Source organism: Sylvia atricapilla, chromosome 1 (genome assembly GCF_009819655.1).
Source record: "Sylvia atricapilla isolate bSylAtr1 chromosome 1, bSylAtr1.pri, whole genome shotgun sequence".
Classification (NCBI taxonomy): Eukaryota; Metazoa; Chordata; class Aves; order Passeriformes; family Sylviidae; genus Sylvia; species Sylvia atricapilla.
Genome location: NC_089140.1, coordinates 150,400,655 through 150,426,665, shown reverse-complemented (window position 1 = coordinate 150,426,665; position 26,011 = coordinate 150,400,655). Strand labels below are relative to the sequence as shown.

Below are 26,011 nucleotides of genomic sequence, written 5' to 3'. Positions count from 1 at the left end.
AGGTGAAAAGAAATCGGCAGTTTATCAGCACCTAGAGAGAAAAAAAAAAGAAACAACTATAATGATCAGTAGGCACCAGGGTTCATCAAAGCGAAATTATGGCAAATCAAATTAATTTCTGCCTCTCATAAGCTAAGAGGCTTACTGCATAGTGAGGGAGAGGGAGGTGTAATATATCTCAGATGCTAGCAGGGCGGCTGCAAAGGCTTCAGGGGGCTCTCCCATTAGGAAACAAAGCGAAACTTTTAAAATTAAAACTTACTCGGGAATAGGATGGGTGGGAGAAAGAAAAACAACGTGAGGGGTGACTAACGGCAGTGACATTGTTGAGCTGCTTCCCGTGGAGTCCCGTTTTGAGAGCTGTCAGCAATGACTTGGCAGATGGAGTCTGAGGCGATGCTGAACTAATCTGTAGGTGATGCAGGGTTAAGGGGGGGGGTGTCTCATAAACTGTTCTGCAGATAATTTCGTTGAAAAACACAAATCTGAATTACTGGTAGTGGTTAATGGGTAACTAGCTGCCTGCAGCTGGTCAAATCCTGCAGGGGAGCAAGCGTTCTCCTTATTTTAGTAATAACTGCTTCTTTATTTATGATTATTTAATTTTAAGAAGCCATGATAAAAAAGGTATTTAAAAATAGGTATTGAAAAAGCCGTGAAAAAAATTGCCAAGGTTTGCACTTCTGTGATGAAATTTGTGAGGGCTGCTGACAGAAATTCCTGCTTTTTAATGCAGAACCATTGAACAACAGAACTGCAAAGCATGTTCCTCTCTAGAGATGGTATTTCACCCATGTCAGGTGGGTTTGAAATACCTCCTCTTCTTTTCCCACACAGCCACAGACCATCCCCTAAGCTCCTGTAAGACAAATAGTACCGTGTCTCCTAATACTTTCAAGTGACAGGCAAATTGGAAATCCATGATGCTTTTATTTTAGAATATTGTGTGGCTGGAAACCTGGAAGTAGCAGTCTGTATTTCTCCTGTTTTACTCTGCTGGATGATTTACACCTATGCAAAGGGATTTGCTGACAGATTAGAATTAGAGCTCTTATTTTGCTCTGTTGTAAACTATTCTTCCACATGCACAATTAGGTCTTGAAGAAGAAAAAGTAGAGGGGAAAAAACGGCTGAGCAAGTCAGTTTGGAGCCAGAATAAGTAGATTTAACTGTTCTTCCTTTGATGACTATAACATCACAGTAAATATACTTTAGGGCTTAGTTAAAATTAGTGCAACAACTCAAGCCAGGTTGGATGGGGCCCTGAGGAACCTGATCTGGTGGGTGGCCTCCCTGCCCATGGACAGGGTTTGATCTTAAAGGTTGCTTTCAACCCAAACCATCCTGTGAGACTGTGATTCTGTGATTCTAAAACATAACCTTTCCTTCCCAGTTCATCTTCCTGGTACCTCAGGCAATGGGGAAAGGAGGAGGGCAACATAAGGTGGAGAGTTTGGGATAAAAGGAGACTGAGCCCTCCAAAACCCGGAGAGAAAAAACCCCGAGGGCGTGTGCTCCAGTGGAATCTCTGCCTTTATTCAAATGAACTTGCAGGACTCCTCTGTCTCCTTTTCACGGCATGTTTTTCCATATATATCCTCAAGAATGAGGTTTGGGGCTTTCTGTGACTCTGTAAAGTGCAGTGCTCTAAGGCAGGAAAGTTTTCATCCCACGGGTGAGTGTTTCAGCTTCCTGACGATGGGAAAAGGAGGGACAGACACTGATCCCACTGATGACCAGTGACAAGACCCGAGGGAATGGCAGGAGCTGTGCCAGAGAGACTTAGGTTGGATATTAGGAAAGGGTTCTTCCCCCAGAAGGTCGTGGAGCACTGGAACAGGCTCCTCAAGGAGTGGTCACAGCCCCAAGCCTGCCAGAGCTCAAGGAGCATTTGAACAATGCTCTCAGGGTCAGGGTGGGACTGTCCTGTGCAGGGCCAGGAGTTGGGATTGGATGATCCTTGTGGGTCTCTCCCAACTCAGGATATTCTCTGGTTCTGCTGTGGGATCACCCTGGCTGTTTAGGATACAGCAGAAGGATACACTGGGTCACCACTCAGGTGTGGATTCTCTGCATCATTCTGGAGGTGCTGTTGAAGGTTGGAATGGGAGCTTCACACAAAGTTTATTAGAGAAGCTCCCATTGGGTCAGGAGGTGCAGAGGGAACCCCTTCCTCCTAAACTCCTCAGAGAGGAGCCTGGGGGCAGTGGGATCCAGGCTAATCTTCAGACTTTGTCTACAGTCTAAGTTTTACATCTTTGTCCTTCTGATTTTTTTGATGGCCAATCAGATATATGTCAATGAAAATGGATTATTTATGATGATGAATGTTTAGACAAAAAGAGCCCAATCAGAATTAGTTACTATGCAGCGTAAAAGCTGAAACTGCTATGGTTGTATCAGATAGGATAGTGCACTATATCAGAGCAATATTAAAGGATTTTTTTTTACAGCTACCAAAACAATCAATGGTTAGAGATTGTAACTCACCCAGGCCGATGACTGAGGGCAAATCTCTTTCACTCAGCCTTGAGGGACATCCTTGGGGCACATCCTTTACCCAAAGGAGGAATCTCCACACACACTCCAAGGAGGAATATGTTAGAGGAACGTGCCCTATGGAAAGTGGGCTGGACTTTTACAGTTTGCAGGGGCTGACTGCCAGTCATGTGCCTCCAGGTCAGTTTATCAGTTCATCTGCCAAATCCCTGCCTCACTATCAGGATGAGGTTTGAGGCTGGTGTGGTAGGTGGGTTTTAATACAGTTCAATGCCAAAACTGAGCACATGGTGCCCCTCTCAGCTCACCACTGATAGCTTGAAAAATAGGGCATTGTTTGAGGTTTTTGACCATGTTCCAGGGTAGAACTTCATGCTACAGGTGCCCCCGTCCACAGACCACAAAGAATCTCCATTGGATTTTCTCTGTAGTTAAACAACTTTATTAGGTGGAGAAAGGGGAATAGGATCCTTGGATCCATTGCTGTCCCTGTGGGCAATGCATGAAGTTTTATCTACGTGTATTTGTGGTTTGCTGGGGCCTATCAGTTCCCACAGCCACCAGCTCTTCACAGAATCCATCTTTGAGGCAGGAAAGAGATGTCCTGTGGTGCCAATCTCCCTCTGCATATTTGATGCTCCTTTATGCATTTCTGGCTCCAGCAGCAATGGAATAAATGCAAATGCAGCTGCTCAACCTACTTCTGCTTAAGCCACACATCCTGCAGCTCAGTGCTCTGCTCAAAGTACTCTGCGTTTTACCTCTTTTTGGATAAGAAAACTGCAGTAAATATTACAGCAGCTGTGAAAAAGGCAAGTTTTGAGCTATGCTGAGCTGGCTTAACTCCTGCCAATCCTACTTGACCACTCTTAAGTGCAAAAAATGACTCCTTTCCTATGGAGTTGCCATGTGCTAAAGGGGATTCTGAAGCTAGTGATGTTCAAATCACTACAGCAAAAGTATCTTTGATCTGTACCCGAAAAACTCATTATTGCTCTTCCATTAGGGATCAGATGAAAATAAAATAAGCTATGTCTTGTTTTATGAGCGGAAATGGCATTTCCTGCTGGAGCTGGAAAACAAAACTCTTTGGGATTATTATGAGTATGGGCAGGCACGGTGAGGCAGAGAGAACTCCTTCCCTCCTTGGTGTTTGCTGTTGCACTTGGGGTCTGATTATTTTTCCTCTGGCTTGGTCATTCATCAAGTGTCTCAAGAAAGCAGCAGAGGCAGAAGTTCAGCTCCTTCCCGGCGTCCCTGTGGATGAGGGGAGCAGCCGCCGCATCTGCCGTGCTCCTTTTAAAGCTGGATAAATAAATTAGAGAGATGATCGTTCAAAGAACAAACTGTGAGCAGCTGGGGATCACGGATTCGCTGGACCGTGCTCCTCCAGCACAGGAAGCAGCAGCCACAGGGAACTCTTTGTAGGCAACACTTTTGGCATCTCTTGGATAATTTAGTGCATTGTCTTTGCGGTGCTTGTGCGTGCAGAAATGCTCAGCAAGAGATGTTGCTCCTCATAAGAGATGCCCTCTCTGGTTTCTGCCTTTCTAGGGTTTGTTTTCAGAGCAGAACTGTAGACAGGTGACTTTTTTTTTATTACATTTGTATTTTAGGTACTTGGCAGCTCCACAGATGGAGTATTAACTTACTGTTGTGTGGAGAACTCTTTTGAGAAGGAAATTTTATTCATCAGAGACACCCCTTTAATTAACTTCCATGCTTCCATGGGGAACTGAATATAAAGACAGATAATAATACTAATAACACGTTAATACTACTAATAAAAACAACAACAGAAACAACAATAACAACAACATATCTTTTTACCATTACAAATTAAAAAAAAAAATACTGCAGGAAGTAGTGTTTTGAGAGGGCTTTTTTTTTTTAATTAAGATCTTAATAGCATTTAATGTAAATTAAATATAATCATTGTCTAATTCCTGAGTGCATCTCTGAGACTGAAGAATAATAAGTTAATTGTGTTGACAGCATAGTGGGATGTGCCAAAATCAAGCACCAGTATGTTGGTTAAAATGCACTTTGAATTAAGAGGTGGAAGGCACAACTTTTATTTTTTGTACTCCTGCTCCTAGTTATTTTGCAGCAAAGTTCATGCCCAGCACGAATTTATTACATAAGATATCTAACATAAAATTTACATTACAATGCAAATGAAGAAGGCTTTATTTAACTTTAGAGACTGGGAAGGATCAGATGTAAGAGCCTAACAAGCCATTTTACTTTGGGGATGGGGAGTTACTGGTATGTAAATCACTGAGTTGTTCTGTGGGCAGATAATTTAATGAGGTCTGCAGAATGGATGTCAACTCCAGCATCTTGCTTTCCTTTAAGAGGAATTAGATTTGGATTTGAGATTTGAATCTGCTGCTTATAGAATTCATGCATTTGGTGGGAAGATATACTTGATTAAGAGATTGGGGATCAGGCTGACTGCGCACTCCTCAATTTTAGCGGTGTGACAGGATTCAATTCCCAGCTCCCTCTCTTGCAATGGCAATGTGGAATACCTGTCTGTGATAGATATGACCTCTTCCCTCTCAAATTAAAAGTGATGTAATTGCTGTGGTGAGTCCTGGGATCATCAGTAAGTGAAGTGCATTTTGATGAATGAAAACAGAAATTGTATCTCGATTTAAATAAACAGAGGTAATAACTCATTATTGGATCTGGTTTTGCCTTCATATGAGATTATCTCTTCTTCTTGCATGGTGCCAAAGGAGTCCATACTTTCTGTGTGAGCATTCAACCCTTGACACAAATCTGAATTCCAGTTCTGCAACTAAGAGATTTTGTTTCCATGGTGTACTAAACTTTCACTTGTAGGTACCTTGTATGAACTCAAGTGTAATTTTATTTACTGTGAAGGTGCTGAGGCCCTGGCATAGGCTGCCCAGAGAAGCTCTGGCTGCCCCATCCCTGGAAGTGTGCAAGGCCAGGTTGGATGGGTATTGGAGAAACCTGGGATAGTGGAAGGCCCATGGCAGGGGGTTGGAATTGCATGTTCTTGGCGGTCCTTCCCATCCCAGGCCATCCTGTGTTTCCATGGTCTTGGACAGCTTTCCCAACTGAGCTGGGAGCACACAAACATTGAAGCGGGGAAAAAACCTTCCAAACTCTGGAATAAAACCTCAAGAAGAGAGGTCTGGATGTGTTTGTAGTTAAGGTTGGGTTTGGTAAAAGCTGTTTGAGGACTGGCCTTGATCTTCAAAGGAGGTGCTGGAAGAGTTGACTTAAGTCTCAAAAAAGGTGTTCTACTTCAGGACTGACAGAGAAGAAAGAAGGAGCTGAAGAGTCAGGACAAGCCATGGGTCTTCAGGACCAAGGGACCATAAATAGACATTTTGACATTTTTTTAATCGAAGAACCTTCATTCACTTCAAATCTCACCACTCAAAAAAAAAAAAAAAAAAAAAAAAAAAAAAAAAAAAAAGCACTGACATGAGTCTTTTTGATGCAACTGTGGCTCATGCTCATATGTGTCCTCTAAGGGAGAAAAACATCATTTTCTCCAGGTCTTTTCCAAGTATTTTTTGAGTGTTTGAACTAAACTTCATGAAAAACCACTTCTTCCTGACTAAAAGGATATGAAGTGCTCTCTGGAGAAGCTCGGAAGCTGGGAGTACTCTGTTGACCTTAGAAAGCTTGAGAATACTGGTCTGAGGTAATAAATACCTTCGGGAAGCATTTATGTCTCTTCCTCTTCATTTGTGTGGTCCCAAAGAACAAGACCAGCAGCCAGTGCTTATGAGGAGCAATGGCACTGGGATTTGGGGTGTAAAAGGGGGGGACACCCATGACTGGAGGGGTGGCTGGTCTGGCTCCGTTCCTGCCTGTTTCAGTGCTGGTAAAGCAGCTCTGCACCTCCATATCCCCAGTGCTTTCCTGGAGATGCTGTGTCATTAAGGGGTAGTTGACCAGGGTGAGTAAATTTGTCCTGTTAAATTTCAGATTTCTCTCTTGAGTACAGTATTTTCCTGCAAGTCAACTCCTCCATCTCCTTTTGCTGTACAACCCTTCTTTGAAAATTTGCAATACCAACCATCTATGATGGACTTTTCCCTGTCCACTGCTTGTTTTCACTTTATCACTTCCCTTTGAATGGTCCACAGGCTTTGTTTTTGTGCTGACAGCAGGAAGAATATTTTGGGCATCTCTTTCCCAGTATTTCCTTCTGGCTTCCATTGCTGGTGAAGACCCAGGACTCCTGCAGCCCTCCTGTGTCTCTGTGTGCTGCTGCTGTTGTGTTGTCTCAATTGCTCTGCAGCTTGATAGATTTCTCCAAGTGTCTCATTATGCAATTAATTTCAATTGCAATTCCCATCATCTCTTCTCTTCTTCAGGCATGCCACCCAGCAGGAGACTAATAAAACCATCACGACCAGCACCAAAGCCATCAAGCAGCTGTCTGAGATTGTCAGAGGCTCATCCAGGGTATGTGTCAGTCAAGATGCTGTTGGGGGAGAATGATGGGTCTTGTGGAAAGAGGAATGATGAAAATGAGAAGTGGCAGTGGGTGCTTTAAAGCTGTTAGGCTCCGTGTCTTGCTATAACTTCCTTTCCTCCCAAACGAGTGTAGTTTTCACTTATAAATGACCCAGGGGAAAACAGCTGCAGAAACCAGCTCTCCTCCCAAAACTGGCTCACGTGGTATTGGAAATCATGAGTTCAGCAACAAAGCCTTTGGCCAGTTAACATCTATCTCAGGGTCTCAGTTTGGGTGAAAATGTTGCAGAAATCATCTGGCTTCGCATGAGTTTGGCATTGGTTGAAGACTCAGGTGTGGGTGCTCAGGGTGCAGAGTTTGGGAGTGTGTTAAATGTATGGAAAGGCTAAAGCCATAGAATATATCTGGATATGACACTGATTCAGTGTTATGGGGTAGTGCAAAGGCAGCTTTTGGGGATACATAAATACAGGATGTGAGCAGATCTGAGCAGGATTTTAAAATAGAATTTACCCCACTCTGAATTCCAGTTTACCCCAGAAAATCCCATCTGTTTTGTGTGCAGACTGGGCTGTCATCTACAGGTTCAAGTCATATGAGCATCAATGTCACAGGGTATGAATGATCCCCATCCCGCTGTCCCCAGTGCCAGGATTGGACAAACAGAAGGGTTTTGTCCTTCTAGCAATGATTTTATACCCCAGATGTTACTGCTGGCTTTTGCCCATGATGTGCACAAGCAAATTGTGGGGACCAGATTCCAGTTAGTGTGACAGTTAAAGGAGAATTTTCACCCACATAACATTCCGCACCTGAAATGAAAATAAGAACAATTCTACTTGATTTCTGTAACACTTCCAGCATCCAGATGATTTCTAAGTCAGGAACTTTCCTGAGTTCATGTTTTATTCTCACTCACTCCTTGTCATTTTCCAAAGTCCTGTATTACTTCAACTCTGCCCTTCCACCTAGAAATAAGACTGCTCTAAACACACAATTCATTTCTGACCAAGTGGTTTTTACAGCCCGGATTTATGGCACTTGCCAACAGGCAGTTGAGATAAGGATTTAAGACTTAGATCACCCGAGGCTACCTTGGTGACCTGTGAGGGACCATGTGCAGTTCATGTGCCTGCCTAAAAAAAATATGAATGGGTGATGGTCCACTCCAGAGGATGGGAAGGGAAGCCTGGAATGACTATTTCCACGTGTAGACATCAAGATTAATGCAAGAATAATTTTTATCATATTGCTTTGGCTAGAGATGGATGGCAAGGACTGTTTGTTTATTTTTTTTTTTTTCATTTTCTTGCATAATTACATTTGAGCTTGATGAAACAGAAGATGCTGCCTTGGAGATATGGGAATCTGGGCTGCTATTTTTTTTTTCCTTGTGCTGATCTCCAGGCTCTATTTTGTGACATAAATTGGGTCCAAAGGGGAATCAGGCAAGGTCACATTAAACCCAATTACAGTGCCACACAAGAATGTCATTATTTGCCCTTGAAGCCCGTGGGGACTCTCAGGAGAAGAGGTTTTACTGTCATGGGGAGAAAAATGCAAAGTTGAAGGGAAAATATTTAAGAGCTGAAGGAAACAGACACAGAAACAATTTCAGTAATATGAGGTATATAGTTGCTGCTCTCTATTACATTGTATAATGACTCTTTTCTGCTCACTGGTCAATTAATTTTTATTTTTTTTTAACTCTTCTTTTCTAACAGTGTAGTTATAGTAATTAAACCTACAAATTTTGATAGAAGCCTGTAACCCCTGTCCCTTACATAGAATAAATTGTCCTGGTGGATATTGGCTGCTGGTCCATCCTGGGAATCTGGGTAGCACTGCAAGTTCTCCTCCCATTAAATTACTCACAGCATGAAAAGCCTTACAGAGCTTTATAGTTAGTCCTCACCAATCCATTTTTCTCTGGACTGCTTTGCATGCACACACAGAAAAAAGAAGGCCTTTTCCCCGTGTTTCTTCCTTATTTTCCATCAGTAATGTGCTGCCAAAGAGATGCAATATGGGACTTTCTCTGACTTCCCATAAATCTCCAAGTGCTGCTGGAGATATTGGAGTCAGGATGCCCAGCTGAGCAAATTGATAGTATTGCAGGAGCAAAGATGCTGCTCTAAGTGGATCAGTGTGCTACAAGGCAGGAGACTGATGGAAAATGGCTCTTTTAGGGCTTCATTCCAAACTAACCTCAGAGGATGTAAATAGAGAGGTAGTTCTGGAATTTCATTTTTTTTGGTAGGGTGAGTGCTGGAGCATAAGATCAGCTCTCCAGGGTGACAATCTTATCTTATTTTGCATGTGGAATCAACATAAGGTTTATGGACCTTTATCTGTATAATGGGAATAATGATAACTTGCCCTGCTCTAAAAATCGTTTTAAATCTTTAGATGAGGGAATGGGATATTCTTCTGTGTGTGAAAATTCTGCCATTAAAATTAAAAATGTTCATCCCATCTTTTATAAAATCTACTTTTGTAATCCCAAGCAGTTTCCTAAAACAGCTGAAATAGCTGGAAAGTGAACATATGTGCTCAGTAGCTTTAGTGTAGATTGGGTTTTGTTTTCCATTTGTTTTTTTTTAAGGTGACACCCCACTTCCTTGCAGCACCTCCCTCTGTAAAGTCTGGACGTGTGAGCTCCTGCACAGGTGGTATCTGAAATCCAGGGTGTAGAAGAGTTCCAGGAGAACTGTTTGGGTTTGGTCATTCCCTCCGAGAGCAGAGATGTGGAAGCATATTGGTTACTTACATCAGGCTGTGTTCTTCCTTCCAAGAACAGGTTTTGTTTTTAAGACACAGGTTGAAATCTTGCTGGAACAAGCTCCAGCCATAAAGGCAGTGACATTTGGGTTCATGTTTTGGAAAACATGAAAATAAGCTGGTTTCTGTCAGTAGACCAAGGAGAGAGGATGTTGTGGCTGATTGACTTCTCAAGTCCAGTAAATCTCCAAAATGAGATGACCAATTCTTATCATGATTTATCATCTGAAAAAAAGAACTTTTTATAGATATAGAAAGATCCCTTCAGTTATTTTCTCCAATGCTATCTTGAATATCCAAAGTGGCTTTTTTTTTTTTTTTAATTTAACTTGGTCTGAAAGACAAAGCATCCTATTTCCTAAAATAAATTCCTATTGCACCCTGGCAGCCCCAGCGTGACTGATTCTTTTAGGATACCATTTGTGCCCACATTATTTATTTGGTGTCTCCCACCAGGACAATTTCCCATGGTCGCAGACAGAGCCTACTGCTGGATTTATCTCTAACAGCCCTGCTAACCAGTCTTTTTTTTTTTTTTTCCAATACAGCAAGAACGGCTTCAGCTGGACAGGCTGAAGAACCAGCTGTCAGATGCCATCCAGAGATACGGAGCTGTGCAGAAAGTGAGTGTCTCTCCTGCTTCCACTTTCTCATCTGTGAATCTGGGAATGTGTTAAGTGTGAGTGTAATTCCCAGGAGCCTGAGGCATCTCCACAGAGCTGCTAGTGAATGGTTTCCTCCCTCTTTTATGTCTTTGTCAGCCAAGAAATCATAATGTCATAGAATTAAGGCTGGAAAAAAACTTTTAAGATCCATCAAATCCAACCATCAATTCAGCACCACCTGAACCATGTCCTTTAGGGCTGTATCCACACATTTGCTGAACACTTGCAGGCATGGTATCTCCACCACTTCCCTGGGCAACCTGTTCCAGTGCTTGACAAGCTTTTCTCTAAAGAAACATTCCCAAATATCCAATCTAAACCTCCCCTGAGACAGCTTGTGGCCATTTCCTCTTGTCCTGTCCCTTTTTCCCTGGGAGAAGACATTGACCCTCACCTGGCTACACCCTCCTGTCAGGAGTTGTGGAGAGCGAGGTCTCCCTTGAGCCTCCTTTTCTCCAGGCTGAGCCTCCCCAGCTCCTTCAGCTGCTTCTCATCAGACCTGTGCTCCAGCCCCTTCTCTGGACACACTCCAGCCCCTCAATGTTCTTCTTCTTGTGAGTGGCCCAAAACTGACCCCAGGATCTGAGGTGTGGCCTCCCCAGTGCTGAGCTCAGGGCAAAGTATTTCCTCTGGCTTAGCCATGACGTTATTTTGGGGTGCCTCCACTCTCAGGGGAGAAGGTGGTTGCACAGTTCACCTTTTGTGCTTGCAGAAAATGTGGCAGGCAGCACTGATAATTCAAATGTTACCCCACCTTCTGGCTCTGATTTGCTCTTTAGCTGTGCCAGAAAGTTTCCAGGCACGCCCTGTGGTTGGGCTCTGTCACCAAGATCAAGCTGTTCAATAAAACAAACAAAGCCTGAACTCCAGTTCCTTCATTTGCTTCTTGCTCACCCTGGGGAGGCTCTGCTGATGAGCAGATATTTGCTTTGCTTTTAAACACTGTAGTAATGACTTAAATTTAGCATCCCCAAACTGCTTCCCTCCCCGGCAGTGCGAGTTAGGAGATATATCTGAATTAATCAAAATACAACCTGGACAAACTCTGGAGGCTTTCGTATATCACTTTAATGAGTCTGACGCATGCCTGCAACAATGAGAAGGATGTATTGTAATTATAGAGGTGTAATGAAATTTGGCTGGCAACATGCACTTAATAATGTGTCTCTATTAGAAACGCTCTGGACTGATTGATTTTCCAGCACTTGCTGCCTGTGCCTTAAAAATTAAATAAATAAAGAGATGTAAGTAAAATTGCAGCTCAGCAGCATGTCTGTGGTGTAATGGAATTGCATCACCTCTAGTGCTGCCTCATATTTAAAATTGTTTACCTGTCCTATTCAAGTAGGGGAGCATGGGGTCTTTAAATGAAATTATGTGTTAAATGAGAAGTTGAAATTATTTCAATAAAGAGCTCCTCCCCCATACACACACACACACACTCACATTTTTTTGTGCTTTTTTCACCCTGATGTTCATCAGGGCACAGTCCATCTCAACTGCATATCTAGGTTGGATTTCTTTTATTTTAAAAACTGTCATCAATTCAGAAGTGCCAAAATTAACCACTGCAGCTTGTGAATGCCCGGCTGCGTCAGGAAAACAATCTGAGTGATAAATTGCTACTTATCCTCGTCCTGCCTGTCATTCCTTAAATGCCTGTTTCAGTTTTGATAACCTTGTCATTCTGGAAGCTTTGAAGACTTTTAAAGCCTGCAAGACTGAACTTTTCGATGCTTTTATACTCCCTTGTTGTTTTTTTGTTTGGTTTTTTTTGGTGGGTTTTTTTTGGGTTTTTGGGGTTTTTTTTAAGTGTAAGAGCTTTCTCTATGTCTTTTTCTTTAGAAATCAGCAGAAAATAGCTTCATATGACTTCTTCCCTAAATATTTGGACTCTGTTTTCTCAGCCATTTTCCCTCTGATTTTTCTTTTTTCTTTTCCTTTTAACAGAAAATAGCAGAGAAATCCAAAGCTTTGCTTCCTACTGGGCAGAGAAGCACCAAACAGGTAAATTCACATGTGTCTCTGTGTTTGGAAGTAAGTACAGTGCTAAAAAAAGCTGTTTTCTAACCCCACTAATGATGGGGTGAAATGATGCTGAAGAGTTTGGAGCTCCTCCACTTGCCTGCATTGAAGCCAGTGAGGTGTTTTTGCAATAGAGATGTGTGACGTCTTTGGAGGTGGAAGATAACAGGACTAGGGAGAAAAAAAGACTTACATAAGACCTGGTTAATTATTCTCTGCTTTTCTGTCCTCATGGGGCCGTTTTTCCATTCTTGATGGGAGTTTTGTCTGCTATGAAATACATCAAAAAGCAGTCCTACACCCCCTTTTCCTGGAAGATGGGCTTGTAGGTGGAGTGAAATCACTTTCCAAGGACAATTTCATAGAAGAATTTGAGAAGAGTTTTTATCAAACCTGTCCCCAGTTTTAAAAGGGATTATGTATTCTGCTTTCTTTGGCTACATTGCACTGTGGTTACCTATTATATACATATGCAAATTGAGCCTTTTTCTTCTTTTTTAGGATTTTTTTCTTCTTCTTTAGGAATTTAGGAAACTTTTCAATGAATATATGCTATTTAGAATCACAGTATGTACATTTATTCTGATTTGTGTACACATTTTCATATATACTCTGATTACTCCATTTATAATGCTCATTTTCAGTTTCATATGTACATGTATGTGCATAGATATAAAATATAATTAGATGCATGTATGCCAGTGAACATATGCAAATTATTAAGACTATAAAGATATCTCTGTGTGAGTGTACATATATTTACATATATATATATACAGAAAAATGTGTAGTCTTTCATAAATGGTGATGTGAGATACTATAGATTTAATCGCTGTATGTGTGCATGTGTGTTTAAGACATATCCACAGATTTCCAAGAGAGTTTTGATGCCAGGAGATCCTTTGGCTGAAGTAAGGGTCCAACAGAGATTAGGTTGGCCTCTTAAATCCTGCACGCTAAGAAACTTGTAGGCATTTGCAGCTGATACTGTGCCACCAAAAGCCAAAAACTGTCTAGTTTCAGAGATTATTTCTGATATTTTTGATACTTTTTATCATTTAAGGAGCAGTCAGCAGGTTTTCTGCTTTCCTAATGACTTTTCTCTTCGTGCTTTGTGCTGCCTGGTTTTCTACAACTTCCTTAAAGTATAAGAAATAGTTGTACTTTGTAACTTTGAATTGATGATTCTCTGTAAAAAAGAGTGGAGTGGTGCCACTGAAGACCCCATCATTAGTGCAGGTCAATGGACCAAAGCTTTAATATTAACTAAGTTTCAAGCAATTACAAGTCTGCCTTAGACCTTGTTGCTTAGTTGGGTTATGTGTCAGTGAAATGGAGCTGAGGCTCCAAAGGGCTGATGAATTCCTTTATCCAGAGTGAGGGTTTCCACTGCTACCTTTAGAGGGAATGTGCACAGATGCTACTTTTCAGCTCAGTGTTTATAAAAATTAACAGTCTGTTTTTGTCCACCAGCTGGTGATCTGTGTTGAACAGGGGCATAAATAACATATCCTTTAGCCGTGGTCAAATCCCACATACATCAAATATTTATTGGGTCGTTTTGTGCAAATTAACCGTGATTTGTTTTCACGCCGTCTGTATTGCATCTCTTCTTGGGCTTTTAACCAATTTTATTTGACTGCTGCTGGTGAAGTGGGTTGCAGGGAAGGGAACAGCTCTGTTCTTGCCTGGAGTGCCATGCCCATGGCTGCTCCATAGGATGTGGGACACTGCTGGCCATTAACCAGTGCAAAATGGAACGAAGAGTTCTAATTACTGGGAGTTGTTGGCGCTGGGAGCAAGCTTGCATGAAACCAGCTTTTTTGGTATGTTGAAATTGCTTCCAAAAACAGCTTTCTTTGGAAGTAAACAGAGTTTTTATATGGGGAAAAAATAGGATGCCAGATAAAAATATTCAAATCTTCAAGTCAGTAATGGTGGGGTTGGAACAAAAGGAGGCTGGAGGAAGAATGGGACAGAGACAACCCCATTGCCTTAAACCAGGTAGGAATCCAACCACTGGGAGATTGTAGCAGGATCAGTTTTGTGTGAGTCAGGCAGAATCAGCAGAGATTGGGTTAAACTGGATCAGCTCAGGTTGTTTCTCCTTGGAGCTGTCCCTTGCAGGTGAAGTGAAGTGGTTTTGGTGGATTACAAAGGAGATTGTGGCATGTCCTGAGTGAGAGGATTCTGACTCAGAAATCAGCTTGATCGCACCCAAGAGCAGATCTCTTGAATGCAGTGACACTTGCTTGGGCTGGGGACACACAAGCCTTCATACAGGAAAAGGATGAAAATTAATTCACATCTGCTTCAGCTTCCCTGTACGTTTGCAGCTTCTCACTGTCTTCTCCTTCCCACAAATGCAGAAAGGTGAAAAATTAAAGGTATAAAACTGCTGAAGGCAATGTGGTGGTGTGGTTAGTTTTAACTTATTATTATTATTTTTCCAGCAGCAGATTGGCTGGGGCATACAAATTTATGGTTCCCACAGGAATTGTAACCTGACCACTATGTGAATATATTAAGGCATTAAAGTTAACACCCTATAGAGTAATGCAAAATACTACATATGTTCAGGAGACCTGATTTATGGGCCTTGTGAAGCTGCACAGTGACTTGGTGCAGATCCAGCCTTGATTCAAACCCTGCTTGCCTGCAGGGCTTTGTTCTCTTTTATTTATAGTTTAATTTATTACAGCAAATTGTAAGAGGTCTGAAGAATACTCGTTTTTCTGGATGCTTATCCCTATATTTCTCTCCTACTGGTGAGTGGGAAAGGTGAGATGTTGGGTAACACAAGCCCTAATAATTTCCCTTTAGGGAGTAATTGATTCCCTAGATCCATGTAACAGGTAAGAATTGCCATGGGAAGACTTGAGAAAAGTATTTTCCTTCCCATTGTGGTTTGTTGTAAGTACTCTTTAATTGAGTTTATTTGTTTATAAAGGCAAAGTAAAGGCATTGATCCAAAACTCCTTGAAGCCTGAAGTTATATAAATTCTTAATCAAATATGTTTGTAGGAATGTGTTTGTGTATAGACAAATCAATGGAGTTCTATAGGTGCATATATTGAAAGACACAAATTTTTAGTTCACTAAATGATCATTGTTGAACGTGCCTTGTGGCAACAGTTAAAAAACAGGCAAAAAGCCTTTCCCTTGAATCTGTGAAAGTAATCTTAAGTCTTCACCTACTGCCCAGAATGAGACCTCCAAAGGCTTGTTATGGGGAATTTTGAAAGGTAGTTTCCAGTTTCTGGAATTGCTGGTGCAGCCTACAGCAGAGACAGGATTTGGGGGTATGGTTGCCTCTGCTCCTGATTATTTTTGGGGCAGATGGGCTTCATCTGCTTCTCCCTCTGAACAGATACACCAAGGGGCAAACTCCTTCTCCCAGGCAGGGTCCAGTGTAGGAGTCGGAGTATTTCAGGTGTCCCCTTGAGTCTGGGACAATGTGGTCAGTGGCAGGAGGGGCTGGACAGCTGACCAGAGGTGTCCTCTGGGGTGAAACCCATCTCCCAGTGCAACAGCTGGATATAATATGATAATGTTCTAATAGCACAGAATAGATCATCCATAACATTAAAATAATTAATGGTAGACTGTGAAAAATCCACAACAGAGCAAATAATGTCTCAAAGCACAGGAGATGAAAAGAACCCTTCTTTTTATTATTTTTTTTAAATAATTATTGTGCATACAACATCAACTGCTTCTGATAAAAAGAATCTGCTTTTGTGCGCGTGGTTGAATGAGTTCAAGTGATGGGGCTTGGAGCAACCTGGGATAGTGGAAGGTGGCCCTGCCCATGGCAGGGGGTTGGACAAGATGATCTTTAAGGTCCCTTCCAACCCAAACCATTTCTGTGATTCTCTGCAATTCTCTCTTCTCCACGAATGGGGAGGGAACTGGGTTTTTCTCACCATGCAGATGTTGTGGGTGGTTCCCCCAAGGAAGTGGGAGAAGGGGAAGCACAGTGCTGGTTTAGCTGGGAAATGAGGTTTTATCTAAAACCACATCAAAAATTCAAAAATCTGAGCAGACCTTTTTTTTTTTTTTTTTTTTTTTTTTTTTTTTTTTTTTTTTTGGTTCTTGGAGGAAACTTTCCTAGCAATATTTAGAAATTAAAATTACAGTAATTGTCATGGTGTAATGGCATCTCTCTTCATTTCCTGCTGCTCACAGGGAGAGGAAAGGATAATTACTGCTCTGGAACATGGCAGTTGCCAAAAAGATCCCTTTGTTTCTTATTCTATGGGTCTATTTGACCCATCTCTCAAAGGTCAGTAAATTATATTTCTTAGGAACACAAAGATGGGTAATAAATGTCCATTTGCATATACAAGCTTATTTTTTTTTTCCCCTCCTGACTGCATCAGTTTATTCTTGCTTTAAATGGACTTCCTTCCCACAGGAAGCATAATTTCTCCCTTTCTTCCTGTGTTTATGAAGTTGTTCTTTCTGTGTGATTAGAGTAAAATTCTCATTTTGGGGGCAGCAAGATCCAGTCCTTGGCTTTATGGAAGAATAACTTTTTTTGGCAGTAATGTCTGCATAAACTGCATATGTGTATGTGAGTGTGTAATGACTTTGGTTATTTGGGCTTCTATTTTTACCAGGCCTTTGTCATGGTAGGTGTTGTATGAGCACAGCTACGAGACTGTGCCACCCTGAGGATCTCACAGGCTAACCAACACCAACAGCTTATTTTGAACAATAATTAATCATGAGTTTTTAATGCAGTAGGTGCTCCTCATGCTCCTCCTGTTTGAAACCAGCTTTCACATTTGTGAGAGGATGTAATGTGTATTTCCCTGAAAAGCAAAAATTTATTTCTCACAATCAAAACACAGCTTTTGTCCTGACAAATGGAGCTTTATATTTACACATTTGTCTTATTGACTCTACCATCTTATCTCAGAACTCATCCCAGTTCCTAATGTTCCAGTCTGGCTGCTGTATCTCAGGAAATCAAGCCTTAACTTTGGTGATAATTTATCTTGCATATGTGGTAGCAATTGCTGTGTCTTTTCAAGGTCGTTTGGGATGCAGCTACTTCAGTAAAAAGTGTTATTTCAATAATGTCAACTTTGTTTTAAATGACTGTGCATCCATTAAAAGCCATATTGTAATCAACCCACTCCCCTGTTCCTAGGGCTGTCAATACGGAGCATTTAAATCATAGTTATTTTTTTCTTGACTTTACTGAAGTGTGGGCTTTTGTTTGATTTTAAAGGGTTTGGGGTTTTTTTTAAGGCAACCATTAAAGCAATTTTCTTAAGAAAATTTAAATATTTTCTTTTCTTTTTCTGCCTCTTTGGGGGTAGAGAAATAGATTCTCATAAAGGGATTTAATAAGTGGATGGAAATAGATTCACACTTAATCTTTTAATTTGTTCCCTGTATTTTCAGGGGAGGTGGGATCTGTCCTGAATGTCCCAAAGTACTTTTTCTCTGCTTCCAGTGTGTCTGGGAAGGGAAGGTCTTTTCTTCTCAGCATGCCCACGGTCTTGAAAAGAAATTCCAGTGGGCTTTATAGGCACAGAACTTCCCTAAGTAACCATTAAACTCCCCTTTTGTCAGGGAGGCAGCATTTTTCAACTGTAAAACTCGAAATGACAAATTCTGCACCAGAGCACTTTGGAAAACACCCAGATTCCAGATGCTGCTGGTGGCTGGTTTTATAGGACACCAGGAATGCTGTGGGCTTCAGTAAAATCATGTAAGAAACACCCCAAATGCTACTATAATATATACCATACTTTAATGGAAGGAATTGCCAAAAGCTGGAGGTCTGAGCTTCCAGCAACATCCCAATCCCCTTATCCTACAAGAGAAGAAAAGTAAGAAAAGACAAAACCTATTTATACAAGAATATAAGGTTTGGGGGGCACTTGCCATTTCCTAAATTGCCCAAACAACTTGAACATTGTGGATTTTCCTTGGCAACCCTCTACTAAGTGTCTTTCAAGGGACCAGCCCACTTTGCCTGTGTCTGCTGATGGACCCAGAGACTCCATCAGCACCCAGGCAAAGAACTGAGTCTCCATTAGCTGGGTTTTGGTTAGGTAAGAGGGTTTTTTTTTTTTCAGTCTGTTTGTCCTTGTGTGGGTTTTTAAATTTTTTTTCCCCTTTTGTTTGAGTGAGAAAGGACAGTGGTTTCTGTGTGGGCAGAGGATGAAGGCAAGGGAAAGGGTTCTTTTGTACGCAGCCTCCTCCAGAGCAGCTCCGCTGGCTCCTCTACCCCAGCTCTGAGTCACTGCTGGAGTCTGGAATGTGCCAGCCTCGCCTCCAGCCCTGCAGCCACTTGCTTTTATGCTCCCAAATCGTGGGAGACACTTTCCTCTCACCCCAGGCTGGCACAGGCCCTGCTGGGAGGGCTGTGCTGGTGGAATGGTGACACCGGGGTCGCGTGGAGGTGTCTGAGGCCACACGATGGAACGTGGCCATGAACCAGCCTTGCTAATGGGAGAGAGCACTTTGACAGGGAAAAATCTATGTTGTGCCCAGAGGCTGGGACAGATCACTCAGCTGGTGTCCACATTGTTGTTCTTCCATAGCCAGAGACAGCTCTGTAAATAGTTGGTTTTTTTCCCCACTGCTTGTGGTTGCTGTGCTTCTGTCTTGTGGAGACACAGAATGGTTTGGATTGGAAGAAATATTACAAATCGTCTGTTTAAAACCTCCTGCCATGGCCACGGACGCTTTCCAATATCCCAGGTTGCTCCAAGCCCTGTCCAAGCTGGCCTTGGGCACTGCCAGGGATGGGGCAGCCACAGCTTTTCTGGGTAACCTGTGCCAGGATCTCACTACCCTCACAAGGAGGCATTTCTTCCATATAGCAAATCTAAATCTACTCTCCTTCAGCTTAAAGCCATTCCCCCTCGTCCTGTCACTCCACGCCCTTGCAAAAAATCCCTCTCCAGCTTTTCTACCCCCTTAAGCACTGTCAGTCCCTAAATTTAAAGAACAGAGCAAATGCACATCTTACTGCCACATCAGGTTCATTTATGGAGGGAGTCTCTGCACCCATATAGAGGAGAAATAATTTCTCACCTATTATATGAGATCTAGACCTGGTCTCAAGGAATTCTGAATCCTGTTTTCTTCCTGAGTGTTGCTTTTTACCCAGTGAGTGTGGGCAGTTCATGGTTCCATTCAGCACGGCTGGCACAGATTTGTACACCTATAAATATATATGTGTATCTGTAGATATCTGCACCTTCATCAATATAAATAAATACAAATAAAAATAAAATTAACTGTAAATACAGTGGCAGCTGGATGGACACTCACCTTTCTCAGAGAGCTTTGTCCTTGCATGCAGCTTTTCTGGGCAGTGAGGGTCACCTCTGGCAGCTTTGTCAGATCTGTGTGACAGCAGTGGAAGAGGAGAGCAAACACAGGCCAAGATCCCAGAGCTGATGAAACATAGGCTGGGTCTGCAGGACGTGTGTGGCCACAATGGCAGTACTGTAATTATTAAAAACTGAATTGAAAGCCTGAATTTTGTTGGCTTTGTGGGCTTGACTCCTCTGTATATGACTTCTATTTTTTTTTTTTTCCAGAAGCATAATTATATAGTGAGTGTTTCTGCCCAGTGGAAATGGTTTCTGCTGCTTGTGAGGAGGTTGCTCATATGACCCCATCCACCTCCCTTCCTTCAACCCCACCTCCTCTAAGTTGCAGTGCAAGAGTCTAAATTGACTTTTGCCCTGGCAAAGATCACATGCAGCAAGTGGAGTAACAAATGTGAAACCTTACTGAGTGTGTCACCTTGCTCTAAAGTGAATGCAGTGTTGTTTAATACATTTAAACCCCCTGTGGGGATGAATTATTGAAAGGAAGGAAATTGTATTCTTCTAAACCCACTCTGATGGCTGCATTTATCACATGATTAAATGGGGACAGCAATGGTATTTTCCCACCAAAAAAATAAAAAAGTGTTTGGAAATATATTAACCCTTGCTGCAGCAGGGTGAAGACAAAAATTATATTTATTGACCTTCCAGGGTCAAAATAAACAATGTTATATCCACCATAAAACTTAAAGATATTAAACCTCTTTCACACCTGTGTAGAAGGCAGTGCTGTTACCTCCCATACACAGCACGTCACCTGTGAAATCATAGACTCATGGAATGATTTGAGTTGGAAGGGACTTTAAAAACCATCTTATTCCAACCTATTACCATGGACAGGGACACCTCCCAGCAGACCAGGTTGTTCAGGCTCTTTGAATTGGTCCCAGTTATTTCTGGTTTATGAAAACGTGAGGAAACACAGAACCACACTTACAATTCTGATTCTTTATTCTGCTCCTTAGCTGAAAACTGTAACCTAAATTTGTGTTGTTTCTGCCAAGCTAAACTTCCACTGATGTACTGGTTTGTTAGAAAGTTTCATCCTCACTTTTAATGATGATCCAGGATGCTGAAATTCCTTTGGAGTTAACTCATAAAGCTGGACATATATCAGAGAGGTAATTTATATATAGTGTCATTATAAAACACGACAGGTTCTGTAGGATAAGGCATGTGGTGCTGATAGCATTTCAAGTAGTTATTTTTGAGCTGATAGCAACAGTTTGTGTGATATATAAAATAAATGTGTTCACCTAAACACAGATGGAGGTTCTCCACTGCAGTCTCACAAACTTGTTGATTTGAGCAGGTGCCTCTGAAGCAAACAACTCCCTTAAGTTTAAGAGACTTTTTCACCCAATTGTCCCAAATATGAAATGAGGTGATGGTTAAGAGCCTACACCATGAGCAAACCCTGATGGAAATTCCCTGGATATGCTTTTGTAGATAAGAACGAGAAGGAGTTGGACTTGATGGCACTCATGGATCCTCTCTAATTTGAGTTATTCTGTGATTTCTATGAATGAAAAAACTGAGCCATGAGTGTTGCTCGTCACTGCCACTGTCAGGAGCAAATCAAAGTTGTGTGGTTGGTACCTGCTGAGCATCACCCTTGTCCCTGCTCATCCCTGCAAGCTCTAAATTAATCCTGGGGGAAGTGATCCAGCCATACCTTCACAGATCTCCTCCTGTGAGTGTCCAAATGGGCACTTTGTCCCTTCAGCAGGGAGGTGTCAGGACTGCATCTCACTGTGTCCCCTGCAGTAAAACAATCCAAAGCTTTGCACTGTCCCCTTCATTATTCTGCTTTAATTAAAGCTGTTCTACCTCATGACACTCTGGGATGAGCATTAGGTCATTCCAGTGAGCCTTGGATTAATTGGGTTTGGTGCAAGAGGACTTTTCACCTGCTCCCTAAACCTGTAAATGTCTCAATCTCACCTCTTGTTCTCACTCTTTTCTCCAGATGCTGGAAGGGACCTGGGAATGGTAGACCAAAGAAGGTTCTTCCTCATGGGAAAATGAAAATTGATCTTCTGCCCCTCTTTGTGCAATTTCCCAAGGCCAGACTCACAGGCAAGAGGTTCTCAAGGTCTTCCTTGGCACAAAGACTGCCATGGAGAGACCTGAAGTGGCTGCATGGAGGAACTGGATGAAACCATAAATGTTTATTCCTACAAACCCAGTTTTCCATGGGGCAAAGCTGGAGATCCTGTTTCCAATCCATGCAAGGCTTGGATTTTTTTGTGAGCTGTGGTTTTCATCCACCTCACTTGGATGAAATGAAAAGCTTCACTGATTTATTTTCTACCTTCACTGAGTCTGTAAAGTCCTGAATGTGATAAAACTATTGAGGTGGTTCCTAGAACCTTAACTCAATATTACACTTGGCACAATTGAATCTCTTGATCTGCAACGGTTTTTTTGCTTTAAGAAGGATTTTTCCTTTCCTTTCACCTTTCTGTATTGAGTTACATTCATATGAAGAGCTCAGCATGACGTGCTGAGACACACAGGTGATTGCCCTAAAAAAATTCAAAAAAACACCCAACAAACAAAAAATTTAAAAAATCAAAACATCTTTTTGTAATCACAGCTGATTTCTGGCGAATGAGGAAGGTGTTTTCTCCCTTTCTGGGCCCAGCAGTTTGTAACTGGTCAGGTGATTTAAGGAAGGAGAACGGGAATGTGGCTTTTATGTGCAGCAGGACATAGTGACCTCTTCTGGAAGCTGAGCACTAGGAAGTTTGATGGCCCTGCGGTGGCAGCTCCTAAGCTGACCCCTATATTTAAGCATGATTAAAAGCACCAATGAAGAGCCAGGCAGAGGAGAAAACAAAAGAACACCTTTTACAGCAGCTGCTGGGAATGGAGTGAGGGAAGCTGTGGATGCTGCACACTTTGGAGTGCCATCTGCTGGCGCAGGACTCGGTCGGATGCAGGAGCTGGGTTTTACACTCTCAGATGAAAACGGTGTCGGGGAAGCCCTGATGAACCACTGAGATGAGAATAAACTCTGCAAAGAGTTGGGGAGAAACAGAATGTTTTGTGTGCCTGTTGGAGGCAGAATCCCTCGCTCAGTTGTGGAAATCTGCTCTACGTTCCCTCTCTGTACTAAGGAGAACAAACTTATTAAATAGAGTTTAAATAAGTATAATATTAATGATTTTGCATATAAATATATGACTTCTGAGGCTCCTGGGAGCTCCTTTGAGCTTTAGGTCACATCTGCTGAGAGTTTGGCAGTTTTTAGTCTCAGTTTTGTCTGGTTCTCATCTTTTCTAAGTCCACAGGGCTGTGCAGGTCCTTTTCCTACCCAGTTCACATAATTTTGGCTCCTAAAGGTGAGCACAGGTCTTGCTCATGTGCCTTAGGCACAGTAGGGGCTGGAAGGCACCTGATAAATGCAGAGGGTGACACGCTTCTGGTGTAGCATGAGGTAGTGCTAATTTGCTGATTTTTAGTTTTAAAAGGTTCAAAATCATTTAAATGAACAAGAAGCCTCAGTTCATCGGTGTGAGAGCAGGGAAAGGTGATAGCAAGTGCTGTTCACCTGTTGGACACCTGCCTGCCTGGGCAGAGCTGCCAGGCAGTCCCAGCTTGGAAAAAGCGGGGTAAGAGAGAGAGTTTTGCACAGAAGTAAAGGGAGAAAAGGGCTTTTTGTTTATAGAGAACCGGGCTTTTTTTGTTTAAATATTTTGGCTTTTGCCTTTTTTGATTGTTTGTTTGTTTGTTATATGTTTTTATACATTTTGACTCGAAGGGACTCATTTTACAAAGATTCTTCACATGTGGGATGTAATTTGTTTTCTTCTCCTACACCAATCCTGTTTATTTTGAGGTGCATTTTATTTTGAGCTTGATGATATCCAATGTTATAAAACCTTTTTCTCCTCCTTACACTGTTTGTTGCTTCCAAGCCTACAGGCACTGACCCATTGTGGACTTGAGTTCACACAAAATCCCTTTAATCACCCTTTTGCTTTCTTTTCTCTCCCCTTGTGCCCTCTCCAGTCTCAGAGCTCAACAGAGCTGCATTTTTCCTCTTCTAAGCTGTGAGGAGCTGGAAAACATTGCAAATTATTAACCGGCCACCAAAACAAAGGTTTTTAAAAGTGTGGTGTGGAGCTTTGTGGACTATTTTTGGAACTGCTTTATTTGGAACTGTTTCTTTGTTTACAAACTGCTGATTGTATATAAGACTCAATTGAAAAGGGAGGTGAGCTGGGAAACCTTCCAATGCTGGATTTTAATAGATGCCCCTGCAGATCACAAGCATTTTGCAAACTGAGATGTTTCTGTGCATAGGGGGAAGAACCCATCCTCACTTGTGGCATGTTGCCCCTGGCTAGATTCCAGTGCCCACCAAAGCTGCTCTGTCACCCTCTCAGCTGATCAGAGGAGACAAAATTTAGTGAAAGGACAAGGAGAAATCACTCAGCAGTTACTGTCACAGGCAAAACAGGCTCGATGTGGAGAAATTAGTTTAATTCCTTACCAATTAAATCAGAGTAGGATAATGAGAAATGAAACTTAATCTTAAAACGTCTCTCTTGTACCCTTTCCATCTTCCTGGGAAATCTCAATCCTGAATTCTCTCCCTCCTCCCCACCGGGAGGGGATGGGAAATGGGACCAGTTCATCACAAGTTGTCTCTGCTGCTCTTTCCTCCTCACCCTCCTCCAGAGTGAGGCCCCTTCATGGGGTCTTAAATCACACCAGTAAAACTGCTCCAGCACAGGCTCATCTCCCCACTAATCCACAGGTCTTGCCAGGGTTCTCTGCCTTCCTCTGTCTTGGGGTTTTTGTCCTACTTCTTTTGTTCTGGGGTGTTTTTTTGTTTTGGTTTGGTTTGGTTTTTTTTTTTTTTTTGTTTGTTTGTTTTTTGTTTTGTTTTTTTGTGGGGGTTTTGGGTTTTTTTTGTGTTATTGCTGTTGTTTTGTTTGGGTTTTTTTTATGGTTTTCAGAAGGAAATGGAAATTGGTGGGTCTGGATGTGTTCATAAAGAGGAATATGTTGAGTAGCTGCCAAATGCAAGGACATGCAAAGAGTGTGCGGAATTGATGTGTTTCCTGGGTTTGTTTGTCCACTGTTTATCATGGAATATTGGGTATGGGACTGGGAGTAGACCTGCAAAGTGAACTCAGACACTTCTGTGTGGCTCCTCAGTGAGTTTGAAAGCTCCTGTCTCTGAGAGCAGAGGAATCAGGCCACGGTCTTGTCATTTTGGGAATATCTTGTTTCTTTCAGTAAGGTTGTGTTGTCATTTTCCACGCTTACAGAGCAGGGAAGGTGGAAGGGAGAATGAAAGTATCTCAGTGAGATTCATCACATGTGATTTCCTCTTCAGGACAGCCGTGTAGTCATCCCAGACGTTGACAGGAAGTTATTTTGCAAAAGGAGTGATGTGACACCTTCCTCTGATTTCCCTGAGTTTCCACTGAAAAGCCAAGGAATTGGTGGGATATTTCATATTTATCCACATCATTACATTTAACACCTCAGAGCTTTCCTTTTGATATCCTCTGTTAATTCCCAACATCACAGCAGGAAACAAATCAATCTCCTCTTTCCCTGCTGCAAATATTTGGTGATAAGGTTACCGATAAGCTCTAAATTAGCTTTCATAGTTTCAGAATGCAAAGTTGTGGATGTTATAGCCTTACATACCATGGAAACTGGTTCCTCTTGGCAGGTTGCTCCACTGCCTCTGACAAAGATGACTTTGGCTCTATTTCAGGACAAGTGATATGAGAAGACCGCTTGTCTGCAAAATCTTTTCCATCAAGAAAATTCCTTGTGCTATGATTCACTCATGCCATATGTGGAGGAATTAAATTCTGGGTGAGATGCATGAAGGAAACCCCACAGGAGGAGAAATGATTTGACAGCTGATCCATAGAGCTCTTTCAGCCACCTCTGAAGAAAATGCTGTGATGTCAGTATCAGTGTCATTACACATCTGGGCTTGACTCATCTGCTACAGTGAAAGAAGACAAAAACCCAAAGAAATAATTAAAGTTCATTATTGAGTGTATATATGAAATAGCATTATTAAAGTATCTCCCTCACATTTATTTATAACCCTTCTTCCTGACAGAGCCTGACATGTTTCGCAAACATCACTGAATGATTATATATTCTTTGCCCAAAATCTGAGGATGTTGCTCTGCATTCTATTCATCACTTGCTCAGTCAAAATT

At 42.0% G+C, this 26,011-nt stretch overlaps 1 protein-coding gene across 2 annotated transcripts in view; it reads left to right on the top strand.

Annotated features, from left to right (window-relative positions):
* Positions 1–26,011, top strand: part of TSNARE1 (t-SNARE domain containing 1) — a 356,889-nt gene that overhangs the window by 99,585 nt on the left and 231,293 nt on the right. For both annotated transcript variants that reach the window (XM_066336834.1, XM_066336823.1), the window contains exons 4-6: positions 6,867–6,957; positions 10,300–10,374; positions 12,367–12,423. In XM_066336834.1, the coding sequence (XP_066192931.1) occupies positions 6,867–6,957; positions 10,300–10,374; positions 12,367–12,423 (223 nt within the window). The remainder of the gene's footprint in view (positions 1–6,866; positions 6,958–10,299; positions 10,375–12,366; positions 12,424–26,011) is intronic.